The sequence below is a fragment of the Maylandia zebra genome, linkage group LG7 (assembly GCF_041146795.1).
Source record: "Maylandia zebra isolate NMK-2024a linkage group LG7, Mzebra_GT3a, whole genome shotgun sequence".
Taxonomy (NCBI): domain Eukaryota; kingdom Metazoa; phylum Chordata; class Actinopteri; order Cichliformes; family Cichlidae; genus Maylandia; species Maylandia zebra.
Genome location: NC_135173.1, coordinates 745,001 through 757,500, shown reverse-complemented (window position 1 = coordinate 757,500; position 12,500 = coordinate 745,001). Strand labels below are relative to the sequence as shown.

At 46.0% G+C, this 12,500-nt stretch overlaps 1 protein-coding gene across 2 annotated transcripts in view; it reads left to right on the top strand.

The window, feature by feature from the left end:
• Positions 1-12,500, top strand: part of znf423 (zinc finger protein 423) — a 130,317-nt gene that overhangs the window by 105,608 nt on the left and 12,209 nt on the right. For both annotated transcript variants that reach the window (XM_004569182.4, XM_004569181.4), the window contains 2 exons: positions 5,197-5,328; positions 12,300-12,415. In XM_004569182.4, the coding sequence (XP_004569239.1) occupies positions 5,197-5,328; positions 12,300-12,415 (248 nt within the window). The remainder of the gene's footprint in view (positions 1-5,196; positions 5,329-12,299; positions 12,416-12,500) is intronic.

Genomic DNA, 12,500 nt, shown 5'->3' with positions numbered 1-12,500 from the left:
TTGCTGAAAACGATGATTGCGGGGTCTGACCGTGTCCAGAGCGAAGGAGCAGAAGGAGGGACGAGGATAACCATTCATTCATCTTTGTCTCACGTAAAGCGTTGAGCTGTTACCTGTTCTCTTGTATAAACTCTCTCTTGTATAAAGACGAGTAGTTCATAAATTCCAGTGCGCCCTTACTTCCAAAAAAGCCCAAAGTTGGGCCCATGTTGCACTTAAAGAGCATCACTCCTTTCTTTTGTTTCCTCTTTATGTGTCTGTCAAAAAGGTGAGAGTTGAGTGTTTCTGCCCACAGCCCACTGTCACCATCAACCCCACAGTACACCTGCAGACACCATGAATGAGTCCATAGAACTGAAAGGTAATAACCAAATCATGATGTATCTGCATTAGGCTAACAGGCTACTGTGTGTGTGTGTGTGTACACCGGTTTCCCTATCTTGGTGGGGACCAGCCTTCAGGTCCCCACAGGGTTGAAGACATTTTTCACACTCAAATGTGGTTTTAGTGTCAAGATTACAATTGGGTGAGGGTTAGCCACTCATTTTTGATGGTTAGGGTAAGGGGCTAGGGAAAGCATTATGTCAATGGGAGGACCCCACGAGGATAGCAAACCAGATGCGTGTGTGCGTGTGTGTGTGTGTGTGTGTGTGTGTGTGTGTGTGCGCGCGCATTATGGCGGGTGGTTTGTGCTACTCGTTGTCTGAACTTTAACCTTTCAGGAGCAGCTTGGCTTTGATGAACAGGGACTAGGAAGCCCAACTACCAAAGGCGCGCAGACACTGCGCCGGGCACTTTTACCGTCTCCATCACGCGTTTGTGAGAGATGGTGCCTTCAAACGTTTGAAAGCAGACTGGATGTGTTTAAATGCACAGATCGGGCGTTGTAGCTCAGCATCCCATCTTCATTCAGCAGTATGTAAAAAATCCACAGAGTCAGATGAGGAGTAAACAAATGATGAAAATATTAACAGTTACCTCACAGAGAGAGTGATGGAAACAGGGAAAATGGAAGATGAGAGGAGGGAGGGAGGGAGGGAGGGAGACTGTGTGTGGGTGTTGTGTACTCGCGGGACCTCAGCACTGCAGCATTCTTCCTCTGTGTGTGTGTTTGTGTGTATGAGAGAGAGGGTGAGTAAAGGTGGGGGCACTCTTGGGACCCCTCCAGCACTGCAGCAGGTTGTGTGTTTCTACGAGTGTGTGTGCATGTGTGTATTCTCCAGCCCCCACACTACCAATGGGTCAAGCTCACACCCCGCGCATCGCCCCCCCCTGCCCCTGGTTGCCATGGAAACACACCTTGAGCGAGCCCCCCAGAGAGGTGCATACTCCTCCTCCTCCTCCTTCCGTCCACTGCTCTCTTCTTTCTCCCGACGCCTCTGTTGCTCTATCCCCGTCCGTCCCGTCATCTCTCCTTTCCTCTCCACAGCCTTCCTTCCCTTTATCTCGCTGCCTCTCTCTTGCCGTCCTCCCCATCAGTCGCCTGGCTTGGTTTACGGCCTTTACACCACCAGGGACCAAACACACACACACAATTTACTGCTCTCACACACACATCCACATTCATATAGTTTGGGGATGGGGGGGTTGACAGGAACGGGGAAGGCCAGTAATGGAAGGTAGATACCCCAGAGACCCCCAGCAGCTATTCACAGAGAGAGGGAGGGGACGGTGCAAGGTGTGGGGGCCGGGCACCCACAGGAGTCCCCAGCCGAGACTGAGAAAGGGTTAAGATATTTGTGTATGCACGTAGCTGTGTGCAGCATGTGAGAGGAGAGGCAGCGCCTTAGGGAGTCACCCCCCAACACAAACCAAGGAGCTCATTTATGTGTGTGTGTGTGTGTGTGTGTGTGTGTGTGTGTGTGTGTGTGTGCGCGTGCGTGTGTGTGTGTGACGGGTATGATGCCACCTGGTCCTTCTCCTCTCGTCAATTAGCCGAGAGAGAGAGAGGTGGGTAACAACACAATGAGACTGAGGGAGAACACGAGCAGTGGGGAGGTTGTGTTGGAGGAATTGTAATGATGAGTGTGGCTGCAGTTTGGACTTGTGTCCCTCCTTGTTGCTGCCTTCTGCCCATCCACACATACTGCACTCACACTGTTTGCTCGCTTGCTAATATTTCCTCTTTGAGGCGAAACTTTAGCAGCTGTTGTGTGCGCGGTTCCAGCGTTGTCTCGTGTGTGATCACGCTGTAGCTGTGCTGTCTTTCTGTCCTTCTGTCTGTCTGATATGCTAATCGAATGCTGTTAGATAAATGTACGATTACAGACAGGAGACAGAGCTCCTGACACATGGCAGAATACATGTTCGACAACGCACATTTCTAAATGACAGTATAGCAGCATGACATTTATTTAAAGAGTGCGATTAAATGTTCCACCAATAACTGGTTTACCGTTGAAAGCATAGATTTGCTTTGATGTGCATTTAAAAAGCAGAGAAAAGTTAATTTTGTGTTGGGTGGTAACAAACTCAGAGTCCTAACCTTCACCCTGCCTCTCTCCCTCTCATCCCGCTCTCCCCTGTGTTCTCTGTCCCAGCACAGGCCTCCCAGGGTTGTGTGTCTGTGTGTGCGTGTGTGTGCGGTGGTGGATCAAATGCACTCTGTGAGACAAAGCGTAGCGGCAGGATGCTCTATGACTCTGTCATCTCACTATGGGTCACATACACTCACACACGGACTGTGTCTCAGAGGGGGACAGCACACAGAGACAGTGGTCCCCACACACACACTGATCAAAACAATGTATTTGTCAGAAAAGAGAACTCTTTCATGGGACACACACACGGGCGATGGAGGCCTCTCTCCATGCCCTTGTGCCGGACAGCCCAATTATCTCTCTGCACCTCACTGTTTCCCCTCAGTTCTCTCTCTCTTTGTGCGTTTTGCCGCCCTCTCTTTCTCTAGTTTCGTATTTTTTGGCCCCTGTTTTTCACCCTCCCTACATTTGATTGACCAATAATTAGCTTCAAAGGTTTCTTTTGTAATTCTGTTTTTGTTGACGTCATCTGTGCTTATCGAATCAAACAGTCCTTTTTACTGGCTGATAAAATACGAGCGTTATTGGCTAAATCCAGAAAAGAAGATGATCACATCATGAGGGAATAATGCGTTTTACAACTCTGGTTGATGCCTTAGATTAAAAAGAAATTCCCCACCCACCTGTCAACTCGACAGAAACATAACGACTTTGCTTGATTTGTGCAACGATGTGAGTTTGTGTAACTGCAACAACTGCACAATAACCTGGAGCAGCGCTGATGTTGGACTCATCATTGTGTACATGAGAGGGTGGCTGATGTTTGACCGCTCCCTCTGATCCTAGCAGCGTGGGAGAGTGCGAGGCGACTTCTGAAGAGAGCTTTGCCCCCACTGAGGACACGAGCTTTAAAGTGGCTTCGACAGAGCCCCCCAATACACATGCACACAAGCGCGCACGTGCACACAAGCGCACACATGCTGAGCTCACTGACGCGTAGGCATTACTTACAGCGTTGGCCCTCTGCCTCCGTATCACCTTCTGTACAGCTGAAATGATGCATTGTTAAATAAAGGCGTCCTTTTAAGGAAATAATGAAAATGTGACGATTGATTCAGCTGGTAGAGCCGCACACGCCTCTCTCTCTCTGTGCGCCTCGCTCCGTGTGACTCTCTCCTGCTGGTTCAATCTCCTAGTAAATGATAATGAACCTCTATCTGTCTCAGTGTGTCTCGGACACTCTGGCGCCCCACACAACCCAGCAGCCTTTGAGGTTTGTGTGTGTGCGGGGGAACGGGGATGTTTGGGGTCCACGGAGCATACCATCTCATTCACATAAGCCCATGTGGCGCACACACACACACACACACACACACACACTCTCCCCCGTGGCTATTGAGACGGGATTAGGGCACCCTCGTGTCGGCCTTTGAGGCACAGAGAGATAGGAATCTGTGTGTGCATGTTTGTGTGTATTAGTCAGTATGGGTGTCATGGATGTGTGATTGAAGACGTTATTAACCTTGCGATCCCCTGCAGCTCTGACGCTGAACTTCCACAGACTCTTTTGCCGTGTCGGTGTGTGTGTGTGGACGTTTGCACTTACAGGACACGAGATAAGTGACAAACGAGGGAAAAGACACAGATCGCGCGCTCTGTGCGTTCGCATGTTTGTGTGTACGTGTGTGCGGTTCCTCAGGAGGTCACAGATTGCCCCACAGAAGACGCCATCTGATGTCTCCGGGCAGGGCGGGCCTCTGGTGTGCTTGTGTGTGTGTGGGCGACTGGGGCGTCTGTCCTGTGTGGTACAATGGTGATAAGGACAACGGGCAGGAGACCAGATCGTCAAGGGGTGCACGCCCACCTTTCACCGTGGGTGTTGTGATGTCACTCACGCCATCTTAAAATAGACGCAGTAACACTGCTATGATCCTTAGAGAGGACGAAGGCTGATGACGTCTGCTCGTGTGATGAAGCTCGATGATATTTACATTTAATCTCCGTTCAGAACTCTTTATGTTTACGCAGCGAGCTCCTTATCTCTCATCTATACTACAGTGCTGCTGTGATGAGCTATGGAGCACCGTTAGCGGCTGTCACAAACCGATCAATCTTAATTTGAATTTGATACAAAATGTAAGGCGTGACCAAGTCTTACACAGGAAATCCGAATACTGTACGTGAAAATAAGTCGCACGGAGTGCGAATTGGAAGCCGTACCAATTAATCAGAGAGTGATGGACCAAGAGAGACGAAGGGGGACACAGAGGAAGGAATGGGTGAGTGAGGGATGGATGAGTGACTGCAGTGGGGAAGGACAGATAATGAGGACAGAGGGAGGCAAGGGATAGCTGTAGGAGGGGTAGATCATCCCCAAACCCGATGGGGAAGACAGGCAATTACCAGCTGGGAAAGATTTTGGTTCTTCTCGGAGCGTGAGCAGGATAATGTCTCTCAGTTCAGTTTTCCGTACATTGTCCTTTCAATTCTGCTCAAACTACAGCCTCCCATCATTTCGCTGATATTACTTATTATAAATTCCTTGTTATAAATACTGGAATGGTAAACAGTCTAAAGCCATTGTGTGCATATCTGACAGAGCACACAGAAAACATCCACCGTGCATGTTGTATGAATATTCTGATATCATGTCATGTGTTCCCGTGTTATGTCGTCTAATCCGGCCTCCACACGCGTGTCTGTCTCCTATTTGCAGAGGAAGGCATCAATCATGAGTGCAAGCTGTGTAACCAGATGTTTGATTCACCTGCCAAGCTGCTTTGCCACCTGATAGAGCACAGCTTCGAAGGCATGGGAGGTACCTTCAAGTGTCCCGTCTGCTTCACAGGTGAGAGGCAAACTCACACATTTACCTTCAAGGACGAGAGCACAGACGAGTCCTTTTCTCTTGTGTCCAAAGTCTGCTTTGATTTTAAACGTCATCAGTTTGATGACGTACACGACAGGTGACTGTTGTTCTTCGTGTTGGTGAAGATTTACAGCTGTGCTTGTACAGATGCTTCGCCATCAGCAATGGCGAAAAGAAAAATGTCCTCGCTGTTTTGTGTTTTATTGTGTGCTAAATAAAACCGTCTGAAAGCCAAAGGGGTGTGCTCAGCCTGGTAAAGTTAATATCTGCACTTGAATCATCCTTATCAGCTGCTGTACCTGCTGCGGCTCAGAGCTGTCTCTCTCTGCGTCGCGCTCAGTAAATGTGCTGGAACGGCTTTGGCATTTCAGATTTTGCAATATTCATTGTTTTAACATTTCAAACTGTGGGAGTGATCCCGCAGCAGGGCGCCGCAGCTAAAGAAGCCCCTACCAGAAGTGTGTGTGTGCAGATGTGAACACAGTAATGTCTCCAAATATGGAGTACTTTCAGCCTTTGCAATACACTGGAGGGCAGAAACAAAATGCTGGATGACCACATTAGGCCTGCGGTGTTCACACTCTCATTCAGCACCTATTTTAGGAGAAACTAAGTCAGCACCTTTGCTTTTGCTTCTTCTCGTTCCATCTCCCTCTCTGTGCCTGGCTCTCCGTTGCTCTCTTTCCCTCTCTCGGTTGTTGAGTTTGTCTTGTGTTGTGTGCCTACCCCCCAGGTACACACAAACGCTTTAAACTTTAACTCTATTCCTTGGTGGCTTATGAATTAGTAAGATGGGCACCACTCCTGTGGGGAGGCTTAATAATTCAACACATACACACTCACAGCGAAAACCAAAAGTTTACTGAAACAAAGGGAAGAGAAAGAAGGAAAAAAGTGTGTGAGACGGCGCGGAAGTTAAAAAAAGGAGAGATAATTTATTGATAAATAGCACACGGTCTCTGAGGACAGCGCTTCCTGTTTTCTCTCGTTCCTTCTACTGCTTTACTCCGTCTTATATGTTCCGTCCTTTCCAGTCAACCTTCATTGGCTTTGGATGTATTTGACTGTGGTTGGGGGGGTATTTATTAGAGATGGCACGATACCACTTTTTTATGTCCGATACCGATATCATAAATTTGGATATCTGCCGATACTGATATGACTCCGATATAGTGTTTTTTAATCAACAAAGCTGTTTTTTAAATATCTTGCTGCATTTTGTATAAGTTCATACTCAAGTTTAAAACAACAACTACACTAAAGCTATTCTGTTATGCCTGTATGCAAAAAAAAATATTTCATAGTTCAGCAATACTGATCAATCTAATAAACTTAAACCTACACCATCCTCCCTATTCTGGTATTTTAAAGAGTACTTAGCGTAAATATTAAGCAACCTAACTAATAGGGTTCCAACTCCCAGCAACAACAAAAATAAATAAATAAAAAATAGGGAACCACCCCTCACGCTCCACCTCATGATGCTTAATCGACGTAATCAACCTTAATTTGATGCAGTGTGAAAAAAAATGCACAGAAATCAATTATTTTTCAAGAAATATTAAATAGATTCAACATCTTTCTTCAACAAAATTGCAGACTGCACAGATGGTACCTTCACAAAGGAAAAAGTACTATAGCTTACTAGGGTATATATATTAGACTTAATAGTCACTATGTACAGTAAATGACTTCTATTCATTTTACATCAAAATAAAACTTTGTGTGTCAGATAATTATTTATTAAAAGCTAGACATTTTAAATGAGAATAAGAAAGAAAAGTATGTCTTTGTGCCCCCTTTTCCCTGTTAATGCCCTATCGGCCCCCCTGGCTAAACTTTGCTAGATCCGCCCCTGCACAGTTACCAGCGTCAGCTACGTAGAAAAAGATCCTCGAGTAGAAAGTAATATTAAATACATTCTAACAACAGCTGATCAAGCTTAAACGTGCTGCTGTTGTTCAGCCGCTGGTTTCCTCTTTCTGGTGCAAAGTGGGCCAAAAACAAACCAGAGAGACGGACTCGCGACAGAAAAGCCGATCAGCTGATCGTTAAGCAGTTTCATGATTGAAGTAGCAGCAAGAAGAGGCAGTCGCTTGTTAAGCTTAACGCAGGAATGCTTTACAAACATTCAGAGATGGACTTACACACTTGCTTTACTTCTCTCGGGATAACTTTGTCGGAGATGAAATGCCAGGTTGCTAGCAAAGCTCCAAATGCTATCCAGACCACCGACAGGTCCCGCATGCCACAGCCGCTCTATCACGTGATGCATACTGCTCCGAAGTGCTAACGTTCTGAGGCGAGTTACGGCGTGTTGCAAGTTTTGTGAGGTGCTTTCGTGATATTTAATGGATCGGATTACATTTTTTATTTTTCTCCAATATCCGATCCAGTAATTTAGGTCAGTATCGGACCGATACCGATACGTAATATCGGATCGGTCCATCTCTAGTATTTATAGTGTATGCTAAGTGTCAGTTTTGATTCTTACTCTCCCAAAACATCATCATGTAGGACAACTTTGAGTGCCCTGAGTCAAGTTTAGTAATACAGCCTGAATTTGACACCTTACCCACACGTAGCTGGACTTCCCCTTCAGGTCACTGCCATCAGTGGTGAGATATCTTTGAGTCCCAGTAATCACTGGTTAATCCTAACCAGTTAATTAGAAGGCAGCTGGACTTCTGTTTGGTTGCATATGTTAACTGACTGATGGGAATCGTACCCCTGAGGTACCCCTGAGCAAGGTACCGTCCCTACACACTGCTCCCCGGGCGCCTGCTTAGTGGGCTGCCCACTGCTTCACTGAGTGAATGGGTCAAATGCAGAGAAAAACAAGTAATTTCCCCATGGGGATCAATAAAGTATCCATTATTATTATTATTATTATTATTATTATTAAAAGGATGATCCTGTTCATCCGGACGTTACCAGTGGGAGAAACGTTTCTTCATCATCCAGATGACCAACGTTTCCTTTTAAGCAGCACATGTGCACAATGACTGAAACTCGCTGAATCACTGTGCACATGTGCTGTTTGTAAGGACATGTTGGTCACCTGTCGAGTGACACTGAAAACGCTACGTCCAGATCAATTCGATCAACCTTTTGGGATTTACTCACCTGGATGATTGAGAGCAGGGCGATATGACCAAAAATATTTATCACCATTAGGGTTGCCAACTCCCCGAAAAATAAATAAGGGACACCTCGTGGCCAGGGCCGGGCGACCCAGTTGTCTTCACCCTTCCCACTGTGGTGAATTTTCTAGCTCTTTTTTTGTGTGTGAAATTATTTTTAACCATTTGACTTGAAGTTGATTTAAGCAGATGCATATTGTTTGTGATATGACCATATGGGAAACAAATGATCATTTAGCCATTTATTTTTAGCTCAAAATGACAACATTAACACAGTAAAACAGGTCTCTTTCTTAAACAGAAGCCTGTCATGCTTAACTTAAATTAATAGAAAGCAATAGAACGAAAAATATTCTTGTAACTGTGCACATTTAGTGCATTTAGTACAATTGGCTTCAGTTGAGGTATTATTTCAGCTTTTCTAATGCTAATCAGCTGCTCCTGTTTGTAAACCCGCTTGTTCCCATGATTACGCATCATAACTCATCATCATTATTCATCTATGTATTACTTTTATGTATTAGTCATCTATTTGTTGTAATCATCTATCCTTGCAGTTGTTTATTACACAAAACAAATTATATTATCACACTTCTGGCCACATAGTGATATTCACTGCACATGCCCATATTAACTTTTTCCAGCCAGGTGTTTTCCTTTTCCCATTCTTCCCTTTCTCTGAGGGGAACAAACATTGCTGCTCTAATGCTGGGCTTAAGCTGGGCAGACACTGTGCGATTCAGCTCCTGCTCAAACTGCACGATTGACTCGCAGGGGTTAGAAGTTCATAGGTCACGATGCAGGTCTCACACTATACGGCCCGATGCTCTGATGCGACCTGAGTCACACTGTGCGTCCATAAAATGAAGGTTATAACAGAAAATCTGTCGCTCGCTCTCTCCGTCTTTCACTCACACAGACACACCACCACCATCAACTTTGCTAAATTGCTAATGAAAAACATGATCAGGCAGCTGTGATTGAGCAGCATGTAGATCCAATTATTTTCATGGTTGTTGTGGTCGTGATCATTTTGTGAGGCCACATCGAAAAGGCTCGGATGAGCTTTCCAAAGTTGTGCCTCCATCACTTGTGTCCAGATCACACGCTGCACTGCCGTGCTGCGCCGTCTTTTTCACTGACATTTGTGTTTGCGCGTGCGCAGTGTGAGAAACTGCGGTGACACCCTCACGACCAAGCGATTGATGATCGGGAGCTGGTCGTGAGGTGTTAATCGCTTCTCGTTACCCCACGTATACTACACGATGCACGACGCACGATGAAGGCCAAAATCGGGCCGATCGCCAAAACGGTCGCACGACTCAAAAATCGGCTCAAAATGGGCCAAAAATCGCACAGTGTAAGCCCAGCATAATGCTGGACTCCTGCCATCTCCTGCCCCACATATACTGCGTCGTGCATCGTGTAGTATATGTGGTGTAACGAGAAGCGATTGACACCTCACGACCAGCTCCCGATCATCAATCGCTTGGTCGTGAGGGTGTCACCGCAGCTTGTCACACTGCTCGCGCGCAAACACGTAAACGTCGGTGTAAAAGACGGAGCAGCACGGCTGTGCAGCGTGTGATCTGGACACAAGCGATGGAGGCACAACTTGTAGAACTTTGGAAAGCTCATCCGAGCCTTTTCCATGTGGCCTCACAAAATTATCACGACCACAACAACCGTGAAAATAGTTGGATCTACATTGCTGCTCAATCACAGCTGCCTGATCATGTTTTTCATTAGCAATTTAGCAAAGTTGATGTGGTGTGCGTGTCTGTGTGAGTGAAAGACAGAGAGAGAGATTTTCTGTTATAACCTTCATTTTATGGAGGCACAGTGTGAGCACTCAGGTCGCATCAGAGCATCGGGTCGTATAGTGTGAGACCTGCATCGTGACCTATGAACTTCTAACCCCTGCGAGTCAATCGTGCAGTTTGAGCAGGAGCTGAATAACGTGACTGAAAAAATCGCACAGTGTCTGCCCAGCTTTAGGTTTACTGTCGTCCGAGACTTGCACCGCAGTGTCGGCGTTTGTTTCCCTGTTGGCCATGCTTCTTGTTGTGGTCATCTGTTGTCTTCCGGTATTTTCTCCGTAAGCGACCTTTCCTCGACCAATGAGATGAGCGGTAATCTGAATTGTCATAAGTGTGCTGTCAGCTCATTGGTCACAAAGCAGGAGAGGGGCTGGGAATTATGTTTCCCAACAAAGTGTTAATTCCATTAACATTTATAGACTACTTTTGATTCTCACTATATTACGGGACAAAGTGCGTCCCTTATTAGCTCAATACGGGACGTGTACTTTTGTTTCTAAATACGGGACGATTCCGTATTTTAAGGGACGGTTGGCAACCCTAACCATATACATTTGAAAATTTGTGATAACGATATAACTGACGATATAATTGACATGAGACAAAATACTTTACAACTCCACAACTTTATTAGTGCAAATGCAAATTCCTCGTTGACAGTTTAACCAAAAGGCGTTTCCAGTGGAAACTGGCCGACATATCCTCAGCATAACCATGTATAACATCCACAACACTTAAAAAGAGCTTATACACACACAACACGGTAATATTATGTTGAAGCACAGTACGTATCACTCCGCGAGGCTCCGCCTACGATAGCCGTAATGCTCCGAAAATCCATCAAGCGGTGCGGCTTCGTGGCTTAGCAAAGACGTACTGAAACATCTGACAGATTTTCGAGCGCCGTGCACATAAAATCGTTTCGAGGTCAGTAAACACAACCAGAGTTCATACATCATAAGGCACACGGGATTATAAGGGGCTCTGTCGACTTTCAGAAAAATCAAAGGATTGATTTTAAGTGCGCCGTATTTTCCAAACAACACGGTAATAACGACGGCCCGCTAGCATGCGCTACCAAAAATAGTGCTTTGTTGTGTATCTGACGGACGAAAGCTAAACCAGTTCCACACCAGTGAAGCTGCAGCATTTTTACAAACCAGTTCAGGTTCATCTGTTTCATTCAACGATTTGCTTTCGCCGCCATGCTTTTTCCGACATGTGCGTATGAAAACAAAGGCACTGCGCATGCGCGTTTTACCCATATTCTATCGCGATATTTCATTTTTCTATCGTTGCCAAAATTACACCGGTATTACCGTGAATGGTATGATATGGCCCAGCCCTACTTGAGATGCATCATGGCTGGTGGGAAGCCTTTGTATGAGACCACCTGTGGGTCCTTTCTCATCCAAAGCTCTCATCAGTCAAGGCAGCATGAAATTCCACACAAGCCCAGATGTGAACATCGTGAAAAACACGAACAAACAAGGTTTACTGTCGTGCAGAAGTAACTGCCTCAGGTGATGGGCAGCATGTACATTTATTATGTAACAACCTGAAGAGAGACGAGCACATATTACAACAGCTTTGAAGTTTATCCTTCCACTGACTCTTTTTTATACCGTCAGCCAAACTCAGCGAGTGTCTTCGGCATCAGCGAGAGGCTGGGCTGTCCTTGATGTCCTTAATAGAAGCAAAACAAATGGAGCCAAATACATGACAGTCAGGTCAGCACTTACACAAAACGGCTCCCCAAAAATCCCATGATTAGGGGACAACGTCTTTCACTCTAGTCTGTCGTCTCTGTCCAGGATGTGCGCGCTGGCGTCCTCAGAGGACTGCTCTCTATCCTTCAGGTGCAGGCCGACTGCTCCGTCCCCCACCCGGTCAGACAGAACCGAGGAAGCCTCTAGAATCGATTCACACACGAGGACCTCATCTAATAAACACTGTGTAACCTGCTCTGTGTTTCTTCTTCTCTCAGTGTTTGTGCAGGCCAACAAGCTCCAGCAACACATTTTTGCTGTCCACGGTCAGGAAGACAAGATCTACGACTGTTCCCAGTGTCCACAGAAGTTCTTTTTCCAGACAGAACTACAGGTAGGACACCCTCGTTCTATCTCTGTGTTGACATTGACCTAATTTTCCCATCTGTGTACTGCTCCAGGTAAATTATTAGAATAGT